At 35.1% G+C, this 18,560-nt stretch overlaps 1 protein-coding gene across 1 annotated transcript in view; it reads right to left on the bottom strand.

Moving 5' to 3' along the window:
- LOC111061083 (5'-AMP-activated protein kinase subunit gamma-1) overlaps nucleotides 1–18,560 on the bottom strand; it is a 281,502-nt gene that overhangs the window by 239,694 nt on the left and 23,248 nt on the right. Inside the window, exon 2 of the mRNA XM_022348773.2 lies at nucleotides 4,412–5,020. Coding sequence (XP_022204465.2) covers nucleotides 4,412–4,510 — 99 coding nt within the window. The 5' untranslated portion in view covers nucleotides 4,511–5,020. The remainder of the gene's footprint in view (nucleotides 1–4,411; nucleotides 5,021–18,560) is intronic.

Here is an 18,560-nt window from a genome sequence, read left to right as displayed (position 1 = left end):
TAGCGCCTTCCATTGTTAGCTACGGAACCCACACGACATTGAAGTGGAGAATGCGGCGGAGTCGTCAGCCGCACATGAACACAGTCCAAGGTCGTTGACGTAACTCCAATAACGATATTCGACAAGATCAATGGCAGCTATTCTCAACTACAACTATATCCATCACCCAAACAATGCTATATCTATACAAACACAAACAGAAAGAACGCAAACATAAACAAGCGGCAATATGTATCAATCAAGTAAGTGATTGGTTAATTATTTGAGTGAGATTGGAAGCGTATTGCTAGTACGGCCCTACAACGCACTTGAGTTAGGCAATGTATGCTCAATAGATGAAGTGGTTGGAAGAGAATTATTGTAAAGAAGGAACAGAGGATGAAGCCTGTAAAACGTCAAAAAGAGAAAAAGTAATATTATTATTAAACGAAAACCCAAATTATAGAATTAGAGAATTCCATCCGAAAGAGAAAGAGTACTTTATTAATCAAGATGAGAAATATATTATTTATAAGTTAGCTCGGATTCTAGATAACGACAATTGAAAATTTAGGTAATCAATAAATTTTGAGAAGTATAAACAGTCGGATGATTATTTAACGATATGGAGATAAAATGCGATTTTTTATTAATATGACGATACTAATAATGATAGTTTTGCCTTAAATATACAATCATAGAATGGTGAAGTATCAAAGTTCATTGTTGGAAAAAGAATATAATTTTCAGTGAAAGAGATTGATTGATTGGCTGCCTTTATTTTAACCTTGGATGACGAATTTAGAGTGCAGTTGGGCCATCATAACCCTTCTCCACAACTCTGCAATAAGTACTGCTAAAGAGATGAAAAATATCCTTGAGACTGAGATTAAAGAATGAATTGAGGAAGGATAACAGAAGAATATAAATAGGAGGGAAAGAGGAAAGTAATATGCATGATCGAAGATTAAGGAAGACATACTAAAATCATAATAAAAGTAATCATAATATAAAATAAAATATAAGAAAAGGGAGGACATGGTGGAGTCTGATATTTAAGAAGAATGAGAAGAGGTGGAAGGGAGAGAAAAATAATAAAGCAAAGGAGAAAGTAGAAGACAAAACACCGAGCAGAAGTTGAAAAAGAATACCAGAATTATATTATATGATCCGAAAAACGTTATTGCTGTCAATTGATAACTGCCTCCGTATGACCGTCAATCATTGTTTATGATGTATGATTAAAAGAGGAGTGGAAGAGAGAGAGTGTGACAGAAAGAGAGGAGAGGAGAATGAGGAGTTGAGGTGGGAGCTAACAAATCGCTGAATAATTGACCATCTCAAGAGAGTAGCAGGACGAGGGTAGAGGGTAGAGGGTGGTTGGTAGAGGGTGGTTGGTGGCTGGGATGACCGCCGCCCATTCTCAAGAGACACAGCTTTGCTGTTACGTGATGAATATTAAATTGCGACTATTCGATACGCGCAAAGTCCCAGTTATTTATACGACGCCAATGCAACCAATCAACAAACTACGGCACCAAACTACGCAATACGTAACTAACTAGTTGGTCCCAAATGAACGTCAATCCTCAATTCATTGGAAACTGTTGGAATTCCAATTAAACTAAAACAGTTTTACAAAAAAAATAAAGGAAATGATTTGATGATCACATGAGCTCTAGGTTTGCGTTAATACTGAGAGCTCTAGGTATTGTACAGAGGTGGACTCCGAACCACTGGGAAATATTTTTAAGCTCATACCTATAAATCTAGTTGGCTCTTCGAAACCTTAGCAGCCGTCTTTCCAGCAGTACTATTGAGTGCTCAACACTTATTTAATCTTTTAGCCATATTTACTGATGGCTCAAACAAATCCCCAAATTGCTTTTTCACATGATTGATTTTAATCTGGAAATTTGTTTAATAAATAGTAGTTTTTGAAGTATATAATACAAAAACGCGTTTTTAGCCGCCGATACGTCTGGATGCTAAAACCATGGCATATCATCTGGATGATAAAGAATGTTTGTTTATTATGATTAGTGGGAAAAGTGGAATGCTCAAAGGAACAACATTAGGAGCAGAAACCTATTAGAATTCATTTCACTTTTCAAAAAGAAAGTGAACCTTGTGGTTTCATGCCAAGTACACACAATGACCTAACATTGCAGAACAAATTATAAAGAATCCTGTAAACTGAATAAATTCAGAACGCTAATCATTTGTATGACTTCGCTAGTCTTTGAACCTTCTGGCTTTCCACCAACAAAAATGAAATTTCCTCTAGTTGACACTTCAGTAGTGGTATACAAAAATAATGTAGCTCTTCACTTCTCATCTACTCAGAAACGTGTGTTGAGAAAATAGTCTAGTCAACATAGATAAGAGGGTGTGATTGCAGAACGTGATATATAGTAAAATATATTTCTTTTTAATTGACCGAGCGAAGTGAGGTCTAAGATTCAAGTCGACGGTTTGGAATTTCCCTTAATGTTTAAATGTTTATATGTTGCGCATTTACGGCGAAACGCGGTAATTGATTTTCATGAAATTTGACAGGTATGTTCCTTTTTAAATTGCGCGTCGACGTATATACAACGTTGGAAGGATTTCAAGGATAATATAAAAGGAAAAAGGAGCCTCCTTCATACGTCAATATTAGAGTGAAAATCAGACTAAAGAATTATTCATCATAAATCAGCTGTCGAGTTGACTACAAATTGCATGCCATGACGCATGCAATTCAATATCTCAATGTAACTTGGTAAAAAATTAACAGCTGTGTAGACTATAAATTGCATGCCTCATTGAATGCAATTTTTATGCACTATTAAATAGATGCAAAGAACTTATAATAGCTCGTCTGGGCGCCTAGATGTCTTCTGGGTTTCTCGCGATAAATTCCGGAAAGATGATAATTAAATCTTGTGTAAGCATGATCTGATCAAATAAATAGTTAGTGTTTCAGTGTGGATGTGCTTATGGTTTGGGACGTCGTTATAACTGCGCGAGGTCTACTATTCACAGAACTACTAGTATATTATATTGTTTGGATGTAAAAATGTATTCTGCAACTAAGTTTGTGATGCAAATTTTCCTAGTGTTAGAATCACAATTTCACGGAAAACTTGAAAAATTATGCTGTTTATTAATTGTTTCATAATCATAAACTTGAAAATTATAATCTTAAGTCAAATTGTGCGATATTATGTCTTGAAATACTCTAAATTAGCTAATTATTGCCAAAAGTTATTTTCCGAAAAGAGTGGAGGATTTTCGTCTCTCATTTTTATTTGCGCTAAAACACAAAGACTATGCATTCTTTAAACAATTCTTAAAGAACAGATTTGATAAATTTTACCTCTATCATTCCATTTGTCACCATCAAAAATAATGACTTCCATTTCAGCTACATACGTATACATTCATCGATAGTTTATGATTAGTTCTCTCTAAGAAAGTGATGAAGCATGATGAATTCATTTTGATATCTTGTAAGGGTTGGTGCAGAGACATGGAATAAGGATTAACACGTGAATCAACGAGTTGTAAATGAGGTTAATTTCATGTGGTGTAGAACCTTATTAATAGTTGACTTCAAGAACCAACTTAGTTGAGAACAAATTAGGAGCATGGAAACCAATCAGTACGACTCAAGTAATTGATTGCTAGGCAAATAATTCATTCTTGGCTTAGTTGGTTCGTAAATCTGTTCATAAGTTTGAATCAAACATGAAGAGGAGTAGTCCTATTATTACTGTTATAGGCGGTGATGAACAGATATATGAGTTCCGTCAGATATATGAGTTCCGTCTAAATTCTATAAATTCTTATAGAATTTTATAAAGTGAGCACCTTCTATGCATTCAGAATGATCACATTATACTGAACATTATTTGTAGAATGAGAGATTTCCTTTTCAGTATCAACACTATTTGTCTCACACTCCAAATCTTTATTCATCTAATAAGAACCCTTGCGTTCAATTAAAATCGCCTGATCCAAGATAACTAAGGAATTCACCAAAAAAGGACAGCAGAAGCTTCCTTCAACTTTTTGTCCATAAAATTTACCAAGTCATAGATAACTATTATTCTCTGATGTTCTCACATGAACAAAAACGTAATAAGATGGAAAGAACAAGATATATTGCATCAAATCAATGCTAACATATGAGTAGAACTAGAAAAATCGCATTAAATCAATGTTCAGAGACAGTGAAAATAGAAATGGTGAGTTTCTGGCAGCTAGTGCTTTTCATTTGCCACAAATTTCCATTCATCAAACAATTGTCGAATTGGAGATGGGTATAAAATGACGTAATGAAATCTTTGTCTACCAGAGACCAACTCTACTTTAACCCCGTCTATTAAAAGAAAAATAATATTATTATTAGATATGAATCACAAAATGAAAATAAGTAATGACTTACCCTTTTGCGACGAGCAATGTCGGCGTCGGTGCGGCGCACCCAGACCTCGTCGTTGGAGTCATAGTCGATGGTGGAGCTGGAGGAGGCCTGCGACTTCATTTCGACGAGCGACGTGTCGAAGAAGCGCTTGTCGAGGTGGGGCGAGGTGCCGCGGCTGAGGGTGCGGGGGCTGGTGGGAGGGGTGTCGGGGGTGATGGAGGCGGTGCGCTTGGGGGTGGTTGGCTGTGAGGGTGGCTGCGGGGGTGGAGTAGAGGCGTCTTCCGAGCTCGACGAACCTGACTCATCGGCGGGTTTCTTGGAGGCGGACGAGACAGCGTCGGCATCAGCCTTGGTCTCGTCCTCCTCGGGACACTCGGACAGCCGGCGCCCGGCGTACTGACTCCGCGACGGCAGCCGGTTGACGTGGTGCAGGAAGTAGTGCTGGAACCAGTTGGTGTCATCGGCGCTGGTGCGACTGTCCTTGCCCAGGATGTCCCTCAGCGCCGCCAAGCTGGTGATGGTGTTGTAGTTGATGGCATGCACCAGGTCATCCAAGTCCTCGTCCTCCTCCTCCTCCTCCCGTTGCCCCCCTGGCCACCGCTGTCCGAAGTCGGCTCCGCCGAGCTCATCCTGTCAACAAACATCATTACTACAATCAGTTACAGTGCTGGTGGCTTCATTACAATAATGTATTCATCTATTTTTCCATTATAGTCCAATCGATGAAGGATTATAGAGAAAAAAGTTTGAAAGACAATTTTTAACTCCACATTTCTTTTTAGGGTAGTAAGGAGATAAATATATTAAAAGTCTCCAACCATACTCCCTGTGCTAAGCGGGTGGAGGTGTTACAAGGTAACATTTTTTGGTTTCTCGCATATAACTCGAAAACTACGCATTTGACGGACTTGACTGTTCCATACAAAATTGAAGCTTACATAATTTCCTACAATATTTATCTCACAACTTTATATATATATTTATTAGGTTTCGAGATATCCACCCTTTAGGTGAGACATTTTTGAAAGTGTGAAAGTCGCTCTTGAAAGTGTTAAAATGTTATCATTAAAATTAAATTGGAAGAGGAAAATCATGCGAACCTTTCAATATTCCTCTCCTGAATTTAGATTAATATGAGTTGTAAGGTAAAGTCACTTTTAATCTTTACTCTGTAATGACATTCTTTGCAGGTTTTATCAAGTGATAATGATGGTACAATCTAATTGTAATACGATGGTTGAACTTGTTATAATATTCTCGTTGTAATTGTAATTGAATAGTATGGTAACATTTTCTTAATATTAAGAAATTTTTCATTGTATTTGAAACAATCTTGAAAACCAATGAAATGTATCAAGTGATGATTCAATGTCTCCTTCATGTTCGCTTGATAACAGAATATACTGTAGTAAGATTCTGGTCGATAATCAAATACAGCAAACTTTTCAGTTTGACAGTTTTACAAATATTTTTCAAGATTCTTATTAGAAGGCTATGCTGAGGTTCAGACTTAGATTTAGTTACGGAAATCATAAAATATTGATAGTTTAAAATAAGATCATTTGATTGTTTCAGGCATTAATTACGTAGTAATAGACAGATTCAAAAAGTTCAATCACTATAGAAATTTACTAAAATTTTAATGAGTGATTACTATCAGATTTATAAGAGTTTTGAATGAGACAATGAGGAGAATTCATGATCTACTTTTCATATTGCAGCTTTTTATGGTTATCTAATAGTGGAACAAATTATTCAACTTTATGAACTATTGATGAGTCCATCACAATAAGTAGGTCAACTGCAAGAGAATATCTCGAAATAGATTTCAATTAAGCGGCAGCTAAATTGACTTCTTGTTTCATACTCTTGTCGAGAACAATCTTCAAGATCAAACAAAACTTCTAGAAATATATTCTCATGTGCTCTTTTTCAAAGAAAACGTATTGATTTTACAGTTCGCAACTTGGTTACTTAGACGACGTCTTGTCCCGACTTCAATTATGACTTAAAGTTGCCGCGGGTCTATTTCCTCCCGGGACCTGATGAAGCCGTCCGCTGCTGGCAGATTGAAGTCCCAATTCCCTCCAAGCAATAACGCCAAGTCCCTTTCTTCCACAGAACAACTAGGTCACTTGCTCACAATCTTCCGAATAGAAACTCCTTCCCAAATTGAGAATCTGTGTCACTCTAAGGGCCCTACACACCTAACTAAAAGTATCGTACCGTCCCAAAGCCACAGAAGGATAGATGATGCTACATAATGTTTCCTACCAAAGGAATAGATAATACTCATACGAATTAGAATTCGCATGAATGAAGTCTGACAATGTGGGAAATATTTTTCATGTATACAATACTCTCAATTTTTTCTATTGTTTATGAAATGTCATTACAGTATAGAGAAGGATTGAGCTATTTTGTTTCAAACAGAAGCAAAATTAAGCTAGAACTTTTTCAGGCTTTTAGGTTTTCTACTCTGAATTATAATTTGTCTACCTTTCTACACTCTGACCATCTATAATAATATAGTATCCCTAGTCTCGAGTCCTCAGTAGTCCTCATACCGAGGTGCCCTTGAATATAATAAAAGCTCTGCATTTTGTAACAGATTGAAAAAATGACTTTCCTCATCCTTTAATACCGTTAAATCAAAATTCAAGAGACATCATTGAGACCTCATAATTCATTGAGTTCCAAAAATCTGTTATACAATGTGTAGACCATTTTATACAAAAGTATACAATACTAAAGGCATACCGATTGATCCTGCAGGTGTAAAAACCTGGTAAAGGGTTATTTGAAAACAAGAAACCATAATATTACTAAAATGAAATTGTTGGAATAGCAGCAGACTATCTGCTAATTTTGCTACTACAGTTGCAATGTAATAAGGTCAATCCACTTGCATGCACGGAAGCAATAATAATTATTGTTATAACGAAAATTGTAGCGTTTCAGCAATGCAGACCAACTCATTATAAGTTAATGGTAGGTAGTCTTCAACTAAAAACGGTTTCAACGGTGATCAAACAACCATCAACGTACAATGTACGATAAAACATCTCATTCCTAATAATTGGAGGGCGTTTATTAATTTGAACCGCAAAAAGTATCAGCGATTACTAAATTGCTCAACTGCTAACATAATTATTTTACCATAAAAATCATAACCTATCCAACTTCCGTATAATAGCGGATGAATAAGTCATCAAGGTCCAATGAGTTCATTTTGTCAGTGAACTATGTAGTGCCTAGTACCTCCAGGCTAGAGCACATTAAAACTGGGCCAAGGTTCCCACTACACATCAAAGGTCCAAAACACGACTTGGGTTTCGTAAGCTACTGGTATCAGGTACATTTCCACAAATCTAGACTATGAAACAACCAGTGAAGTATAGAATATATTTCCAAACTCAAAGTCTACTTCTAGTTATCTATTCAGGAAAATACGTTTCGAATACGATTGAGCAAGTTGGTTTCCTCTCTACTATGATTGAGTGAATATATGCAATAGAACTAACCGATTTGTGAATGAATGTGTATTTATCGTTCAATCAATTTTTGGCTAATTGAGTTGCTTAAAATAGGATATTTTTACAAGAGCAAAAAATCGATTTCCTGAAAATTCGATACAATTATCATTTTATAGTAAGAGAGATAGAGGTTGAAAAATATTGATAACTTTTGTTGAGCAGCTTTGGAAAACAGAGATTGAAGCAAGCATTTTTGTTCAAATGGAACATTTCTCAATACCAATCATCAACAGAAACAAAAAGCAATGATTGCCAAAGAAAGTATACCGCTCTACCATTCTTTAATAATTTGGAATAGAATGAAAGTTGGAATGAACCACGTTTTTCACAAAGAATGAGGAGGACAGTCGACACCACTTGAAGGAAAATACGTGGAAAGGGCACTCGTTGAATTCAAGTTGTAATTAGGTGTCAGAGACGGACGGAAAGTAGGTTAGAGAAGCTGCTTTCAGCACAGACAACACTTGAGAGCAACTAGATGGAATTTGAGCCGGTTGAGTGGACAGATCCCGCTTATTAGCAAAGTTCCAGCAGACAGATTCCACAGAACTAACTTAGTGACCTGTTAAATGAGATTAATTAAACCTCTGAACCCTCAAGTGGTAAGCAATATCCAAATATTCCTGGTACACTAATTGAGTGAGCTTGTTTTAAACTATGGCTTTAATTACAATTGAGAAGTTTGAAGGACTTCTATACAATGGCGATTCAGTTATTGGGAAGAGAGGAAACATTGATGGTAGATGAGAGGGTTTTAATGAAATAGCACTCCTTTAAACGTTGGATACAATAAATAAATTTGAGTGGTCAGGGCACGTTTTGTGAAAATGTAAAATGTATTTTGTGTGTAAATTACACTAATCCTTGTTCTAAAATTGGTTGTAAGTTCTTAGTTTATATTGAATAAATATATATTCTCCAACTTGGGTCTACGCACAGGTTTTACCTTGCAGGCTACTCCTTACACATAGATGGACATAAAAAATATACTTCAGTTTTGGGAGTATTTTTATATATTTTTCTTGTATTAGTTTTAGATGTTATAATATTATGTTATTAAAATTGTACATGTTTTTTGAGAAAATAAATTATGTATGTGTTATTGATTTTTCGTTTAAGTGAATGAGATACTAATACAAAATGCATTTCTTGTTTTTCAAACAATAATGACATGGCAATATTAACAACGCTTCACGAAAATAGCAATGCAGACTGATACACAGCCACAATATAATACACTCATACTAAATTTTTATACAAAAGTAGAAACTGTTGACCAAGAAAGATTAAAATTTTGGAGGTAACTGAATTGAACACTTTCAGATAGAAATTTTGCACGTTCTTCCTTGGATTTTAGTCATGAGAAGCTGCAGAATAATTGTTGTCAATTTACGTGTTATGGGGATGTAAGGTTCGACACACTGCATAAACAAAGTGTGGTGCGCGATTGTTATCTAAAGCTGTTTGGCATGCTCTTATCGCTTACCTCGGTTATACGATCTGTCAACAGACCCCATTTGCTCATGTACCCAAGCTAGCACAAATAAACGCTTCAAGGATAGCCAAGGGAAATCGCTATACAGCTAGAAAACTTGGCCCCTGACCTAGGGGCTCAAAACTTTGGGCTGGGGAAAAAATAATTGGAAAGATTTGAGTTGGGGAGAAAATAATAAAAAGCCTAGGAAACGAAAAAATTGTATTTTTAGATTTGTTGAAAAAACTTTTATTTTATCAAGACTTTTAAAAATTGGACCATCACAAGAATGTGGAACTCATTTGCGATAGGTGAAAAGCGTAGTGTGTATGACTTGGTAATTACAGTATGACAAATTGCATAATATCTGCAATGTTGAGAACTGCAAATAATTATTTTTGGATACAATAATGAATATAATTTTTCAAACTTCTGAATTATATCGTTACAGGGCTTATGTTCAGGACTCACAATAACCTATGACGAACACATAATAGGATAGTATACTGTATTAACCATTAATATTAAACACTGGAGTAAGAGTTACCACCTACTTCTTCTAACTGTGTTTTTTCGAATAGTGGATGAAAATAGTTATTCCCCCTGAATGCAAGCCTTCTACTTCATTTATTTACGCTATAATTATTGCAATTGAGCAAAGTAACAAGAGTTTGACTACTAACTAGTAGTAACTACTACTACTAACTCAACAATATTTTTTTACAACGATAACGTTATCTAACGTTCCAAGTTCAAGCTCAAATGTCCTGACTTACTAGTGCAAGCAATTTCAAGAAGTTTCAATATTTCCGGAGGTAACCATTATCTCTAGTCATGTTATGGAGATAACTTGACTATTCAACTCGGTGTTTCATGCATGGAGTTACAATAACAGTAAAGTATTTCATAGATAAGATGACAGTTTGATTTGGATACCTATATTGACTAGAATTGTTGAACATGCAAGTACTCTCTTTGTGTGTTACTAGAGGATAAATTTCGCTTTATTCCTCATATTTATTGACAGAAGTCATAGGGAAATATAGTATTGGGAAGGAGGAAAATCAGGATCAGAAGGTGATTTAAGAATATCAATTATATATATACGGTATCCCACGAAGAGGTTTACACGTTTAATTTTATGCACATTCATGCACCGAACTTTTTTAAATTTAACACAGTTTACAAAGTAGGTTCTAAAAATATAAAAATATTCTGGCAAAATTCCAGCCCCCTAACCTTCGTAGAAACAAAATGGCGGCAGTAGTTTTTCCAGGAAGCGAACTGGTAAAATTTTCAATATGTCGCCATTTTGCTCCTATGAAAATTAGGGAGCTGAAATTTTCCCAGAATATTTTTAGAACCTACTTTGTAAACCGTGTAAAATTTGGAAACATTCGGTGCATTGATGGACACGTAATATAAAGTTAAACGTGTAAACCTCTTCGTGGGACAACGTGTATATGCACTACCTCTGTAAACAAAATAAATGTTTACGGAGGTAGTGGTATAATTATGTCGTATGGATACAGTGGCAGAGATAATTAAATTGAAATATCAAGAGATAAAAACAATTCATACATGTATTTTCAAGTTTTTGAGCCAGAGTATCAATTATGAAAAAAATGTTATTATAAGGATTCATAGTTTCAAGTCGTTAGGAGTTTAATTAACATTTATATCATAGTATTCATAGCGTATCCAATGCAGAAAACTGGGAGTTAGGGAATGCAAATCACTACAAAACAAAAATCGTTTTGACAGCTAATGTACTGAGAATAAAGGATTTGACAATGTTATTTTATTTTTCTAACTTATTCATCATAGCCTGGAGTGATTTAATTGAACGGCAGTACATTATGACTTCTCTTTTAAGTAGAATTCATATGTCTCCAATAACTGGAGGGTAGGAATCCGTTTATCATATCACTCAATTAAACTTTTCATGGCTATAATCAACAACTACCCATTGTCAACTCCTATAAAAATTGAGATTCATGATGATTTTTCTAATTTCTTATCAAAGTGGGGTTTGCAATATTCCACTACTATTCGTATTTATTTGAAAACAGTTGTTCTGGGAGGCGTCGACTTGATGTTAATTAAATTTTTCGTAGGTGTGAGTATTCAGTTGGAATGTACTCAGATTTCTGAAGTACATGCTGAACGCCTTCAACACAAATTATCTAAGCAGTCGCTTATCTTCAAGGACTTTGAATCTGGGCAAGTCAATCCATCCGAGCATTCGGATTACAGAGCTTCTATTATACTACGGATGACAAAAAGCACGATGACTACAATCGAGTCGAGTTGCCTTGATTCAAAACAGAAGAATAAAAGTAGAAAAGATTTAAGTTTTAAACTGCACTTCCTGCTTTCCCAAGTGAGAAAACATGATTTACATATCATACTACAACTCCCTAGGCATTATAAATATGTAAGCTGAAACTTTAAAATTTGGTGATTCCTATTAAAATAAAAATGATCAATTCCAACTTCATTTACTTATTCGTTTCTATGGGTTATATTTTGAAAGAAAAAAGTAAAGCAAATTTGAAGTAATATCGAAAATTAATTCAAATATGGAAAAATATGTATTCAACATTACAAGATTCCAGCAACTAAATCAAACATCATATTTAATAGGTGTATTTTCATACGTGGCTATTTCATCTACGTGGCTATTTATACTGCATTATCGCATACGTAATAATATTGTTAGGCTAGCAAAGTTTTATTTTTCTTTATTTTTCTCCCACTATCGATACTTGAATCCGTTTGAATCACAGTCTTTGAACATGTACGAGATAAATAAAAGACACGAATAAATAAATAAATACTCCGATTTTAATTTTTGATATATTTGTATAATTCATCTCAGACTTTTCTTTATACCACATACAAATAAAATTATTAGAATATAAATGTATTCAGTTCAGAAGAATTCAATTTTTAATTCACAGATAGTAATTGAATCCCACACACATAGACACAACTGATCACAAATTGTTATTTTCAATAATCGATAGCTTGTTTGCTGTCATTAAAGCAGCAAGCATCGAAAACACTACTGAATGAGATATCATGCTGATACGAGCTACAGGAACAAAAATAACGACCGTGAAGAATTATTATGGCAGGCGCCATCGATCTTTGTGAGGAGACAGAATGTAGTTAATGATGAGGAATTGATGCTGCCACAGGACATACGAGAAGCGAATTAAGATGAGTAAGGGAAGGATAAGGGTAATAATAAGGGAAGATTGGAGAGATGGATATGAATGAGTCTAAGATAGTCATTGAGAGAAATTGCAGGAAAGAGTACAAGGGAGGAGAGAAGGTAAAGAGAGGGAGAGGGAATTGAGTTTGAATGAATGAGAAAACACAGATAGAAGGAAAATTGATGAATATAGAATGAAAGAGAAGAGGACGAAGGAGGAGAGGAGAATGAATGACTGGAAGATAGTCATGAAGAGAAGATTGGAAAGGGTGGAAGGGAGGAAAAGGTGAAGAGAGGGGGATTGAGTTTGGATGAATAAGAATACATGAGTATAAGGAGAAGTGAGGAATACAAGAGAGGAAGGACGAAGAAGGAGAGAAGAGGTAATAAGAGTGGAACAGGGAGGGGATACAAAATCGATCGCTGTGCCAAACGATAAACGCAAACAAGGAATAAACTGGCGGACAAATAAACGGAGCTGTGGTGTGGGGCGGTTGCGGAGGCGGCAGTCGGGACCGCCTCCACTTCACTCTGACGACTGCCGAGTGCTGAGTACAGCTGAGTTCGGCAACCGCCACAATCAAATCCCAACCGTTTGCGAGAAATGATCGATCGCCATCAGAAGCATGTCAAGGGCAAAGACCTTTTCCTGATCGAATCGCTCTGCCAGCCATTAATATTGCGACAATAGACCCGCGTGTCGGGCGAGGCACTTGTAGCGCCACATCAAACGCTACAATAATAATAAATTCGTTTGCCCAACTCCATAACAGAATAGACGTAGTCTATAATACTAGCTACAGGCTGCGCTTTGTTGGCTTTACTATCGACAGATTCACTTGATACTGTCAGCATTGGTTGAATGTGTTATTATCCATTGGAAATACTGACAGTGAATGTTACAATAGCTTGGGGGTCTCTTTGTCCCTGACATTTGCGGCTGTAGAGCAGCTCGAATCGGAAGTCGAATCCCGAGAATGCGTCTACAGGAAACAATCTCACTGCTTCGAAATATTAATACAACAAGAATATGGCTCCCATTGGTGGCAAACCCTTTTATGCCGTTTCCACTAATTGCCTAGTAACGAAGCCCCAATCATGTTCGGCTCACCAGAATACAACGGAGTGGGAGTACATTACCTTGAGAAAATCAACAGTGGAAATGTCTTCAATGTAAAGTGGAAATATCGACAATGTATGGAAATCATTTCATAAATGGACTTAATTTCAAAAAAGTGGAATCATAACCCTATTTTGGCATTTTAAAATGGTATTTAAATTTAGGAGAGAAATAGTACAAGGAATATCTTTAGTTTTTTTCTCCCGGTCAGTGCTTTCTTGTAAAAATAATAAATAAATCATAACCATTATGTTCATAGTCTAGAGATTAAATGTTCAATAAGTAGGCCTACACTTAAGCTAAGTTAAGTTACACTCATGTAAATTTTAGTTTATGTTAAGATACACTCGAGCAGTACAGCATCAGCTAATGAGAGTGATGGAGGCTCACTTTACACGAAGAAGCAAGAACGGAAGAACGTACTCATCTGTAAAAGTAATTGAATTCTAAGATGAATTATGAAAAACTATAAAATTTTAATCAGTAGTTTTTTATTGCTTTGTGAGATTTTCAAATCATAGTAGATAGTACTGATGAACACAAAAAGTCACTTTGTTTTCTAGGATCAAAGTTCCAAATTGTTGATCTTGCATAGATAGAATTCAATTTCAATTCAATTTATTTATTCATTCACGTATCATACAATTTTAACAACACAATTACAATTATAAAATGAATATTAGAACCCACATAGACTATTACGTCCGTGTGTGGGAGCAGTTCTTAAGGCTGTGCAAAGGCTAAAGATAAACTTTCTACTCGTGATATACTTCAAAGTTTTTCGATTTGTATATCATCAAGCTATCAAAATGAAAGTTATTTTTGATCATTTTTAGTAAATTGAATAACTATCTTACAAATTGATATTCTCAGAAAAATTTTGTTTTACTAGATCAACAATACCATGAAGAATCTATCCACTAAATCTCATGGATTTATCTCTCACCGAATTTAAAATGTTCTGTCCCAACAATTTAAACTTTAGGCGCACATATCTCAAAAAATAATGATCAGAAAACAAATGTTTTCCTGAGAAAACTTTTTCATTTTGATAGCTTGATGATATACAAATCGGAAAACTTTGAAAAATATCACGAGTAAAAAGTTTATTTTTAACCTTTGCACAGCCTAAAGCTGCGTTTACACCGGAGTTGATAACACAAGTTTTTAACATTTCTGTTATCAACTGATGTTAATTACAACAGTCAATAACATCATGTTGAGTTGCGTTTACACCGGAGTTGATAACATGAGTTATTAATAAAAAGTTGTCAACTTGACTGAATCGACAAAAAATTCTCTTGAAAAAAGTTGATAACTCGTGTTTTCAACAGAAAATTCCTTGTTATTAACAAGATTTATGTTATCCATCAAAAGTCGGTAAAGATCAAATGTGTTATGTTAATAACAAAAGCCTCTTTTATTGCATTAACTTTTGTTAATAACAGGTTACTATCTTCCCCGCAACCCCCTCGCCCAGCATCCCTACCTTACAACTACAGCTGTTCCCTAATAACTACAGCTACAGACAAAACACGTGACAAAGTTATTAACTTATTATTCAATAAAAGAGGCTTTTGTTATTAACATAACACATTTCCTTTCATCTTTACCGACTCTCGATGGATAACATAAATCTTGTTAATAACAAGGAATTTTCTATTAAAAACACGAGTTATCAACTTTTTCAAGATAATTTTTTGTCGATTCAGTCAAGTTGACAACTTTTTATTAATAACTCATGTTATCAACTCCGGTGTAAACGCAACTCAACATGATGTTATTGACTGTTGTAATTAACATCAGTTGATAACAGAAATGTTGAAAACTTTTGTTATCAACTCCGGTGTAAACGCAGCTTTAAGATTAGCTGTGTTACAATAAAAATATTGGGCTATAAATATAAGATACGTACAAACAGTAAATGAAATAAAAATAGATTATATTTAATATATTTTTAGTATTAATTATATAAAAAATCTATTTATATTTAAGGAGGAAGAAAATACAAATCCATTAGAAAAAAATTAGGTAATCAGCTTGTAATAATTCCAATTTTTATAATTTATTGATAATAATTATTTGCATCACACCAGAACAGCCGGAATCGCTTTTTGCAGAATTTATTTGGTAAGAAAAACAAATTAAATTTTTTATTTCAAAAATAAGATGATTTGATTAAATTCTCTGCATCCTGCCATCCAACATGCATTAACCATTCAGAAATTCTGCGCTTTAACACTACAGTGACTCGGCCCGCCCCAGCCTCAACTAAATTACTAAAGTTTTTATGGAAATCTGCCTAACATTTATTACTGGAAATATATTGAATAGTAGATTGGTGGAAACACGCTGTTTTTTTGTAATATGGTTTTAATTATCAACCTCTGGGCTGACAGAGGCTCAAAAACCGCCAATGACGCACCTCCCCACGCCAGAATGCCATACTGCAGCAAAGACTGCACATACGCAAAGTACACTGTCCTGCAGCGATGCACAGTAAGCACTTGGCCCAGCCGTCAGAAGGCATACATTCATTTTCTCAAACGGTTCTTCAGCCCCTGTACATGAGGGACCCACCTTAATTCACTATCCACGATGACTCCTAAATATGTAAAATGAGCAACCCGTTCAATTATGCCACAGCCGACTGAGAATCGTCACAAGTGTGCATCCTTAACACATAGCGATTACAGTTAATATCTTGTCGACCAATAAATGGAAGATGCTTGGTTTTTACAATATTAACTGTAAGAGAGTTATGGTCAAACCAATTTCTAATTTTGGCAAGGTTATGGGATGCATGCTTGTATGCCTCATCCCACGTGCAGCCCTCAGATACCACAGCCGTATCATCCGCAAACAAGAACAGTTTCCCTTTAATTTTCAATTTGCTTATATTATTAATATAAATCAAGAACAATAGAGGGTCCAATGTACTGTCCTGGACCACTCCGTTCTCTATTGGTAATAGTTTGCTAAGAGATCCATTGATTGAGACAATTTGTGAGCGATTCCCTAGATAACTAGTGAACCACTCCAATTCTCTATTTCTCACTCCTATTGTTTATAGTTTTTGTGAAGCTTTGTCCTATCAATCGCATCTAAAAATGTAATCAAAACCTTCTTCTTATTTCCTAATTTTGTAGCTATTTCTTTGGTTAGGTCGAACAATGCATCTGAGGTGCTTTTGTTGGTAATGAATCCATATTGTTAGTCTGCAATAATATTTTCCCTAACAAGGTATCTTGTGAGCTGAACTTTAACACAGTTTTCTATTATTTTACTAACAACTGTAAGAAGAGAGTTTGGCCTATAATTGCTTATTGTTGACTTTGGTCCTGCTTTGTAGATAGGGATAATTTTTGCTGTTTTTAATGATGTTGGAAATTTTCCTGTATTGATACTCAGGTTTATGATGTGCATTAAGGATTGTTGTAATTCATTAAAGTTATTTTTGTAGGTATATTATCTAACCCGAGTGATGAGTTACCCCTAATACTGTTTATAACACCATTAAGTTCTTCTGGACTGATCGGCTGTAGCTTTAATAGAGACTGAGTAGCATGATCAGCATCATCCACCTCGGCAGGTACTACTGGGTTGAGATCCTCCGTCAGTTGTTTTCCCACAGAGGAGAAATATTCGTTAAAAGAAGTTTCGAGCGCTGTGGCAGCCGAATAACCAATTTTGTGCCCAAAAGCCCCGACTGGAAATACCTCCTTGCCAACTGAACACCCTAAAATTTCATTGACGATTTTCCAGAATTTTCTTGGATCGCCAGCTGCGGAATCTATTTTCTTTTCATTAAAGTTATTTTTAGCCTTTTTTATTAGAGAGTGAAGCGAGTTCCTATACCTAATATATGTTTGTTTTAGATTGAGATTAAAAGGTTGGGCCCGCCCTTTTTTGCTAAGTTTATCGTGCATTCTAATAGATATTACAAATCCTGACGTAATCCATGGTTTATCTTTTTATTCTGAGAGGTTATCGGGGTACTGCTTGAATTAGACTCCAAAGTTGTTTTCAAGATACTGAGAAATGAATCTGTAACTTTGTCAACATCATTTGTATTTAAAACTTCATCCCAGCACTGAAATTGCAAACAATGTTTAACGCTACTCCAACATACTTTTGAATTAAATTGATTACTATTGTTATTGTTATTATTATTACAATTACTACTACCGGTATTATGAATTATGTCTAAGCAGATGGGATAGTGATCGGTTATTTCGGATTTTAAGATGAAGGATGATAATTTTGTTCTGTTGGGTATTTTTGCAAAAATATGATCAATACAAGTATTACTATCATTGGTTTTGTTTTACTATCATTGGTAACAATTGGTTTTGGTTGAAACTAATTACTGGATTTTATTTATTGTAGCACTACATTGATAGAAGTGATTGCATCTTTACTACTAATGCACATTCTATATTCAATTTGATAACCCATTAAAACAAGGCCGGATCTACCAATTTTTCTAGAGGGGGCAAGCTTTACTTTTGGCGCCCTCCTCACGATCGACCATCACCGACCGATTAACAAAAATGCAAGGGATTATTACTATACTAGTCGTATACGAGGTTGAAATAAAACCTACAATAAGGTTTTATTAGAAACCTGGTTTTCTAATAAAACGAGGTTGAATTAGAAGGCATTTTTAATCATAATATGAGTTTTGTCATCGTTCATTCCCATTTACATACGTAATTGAAAACAATGCTGTTAAAGCCCCAACTTCAAAATGAACTTGTCAATTGTGAGAGTATTTAAAATATATGAATATTGTTATTATTACTGGGGATTAATTGCAC

The sequence above is a fragment of the Nilaparvata lugens genome, chromosome 3, assembly GCF_014356525.2.
Source record: "Nilaparvata lugens isolate BPH chromosome 3, ASM1435652v1, whole genome shotgun sequence".
NCBI lineage: Eukaryota > Metazoa > Arthropoda > Insecta > Hemiptera > Delphacidae > Nilaparvata > Nilaparvata lugens.
The sequence above is the reverse complement of the archived record's forward strand: the minus strand, read 5'-3'. Positions and strand labels throughout refer to the sequence as shown.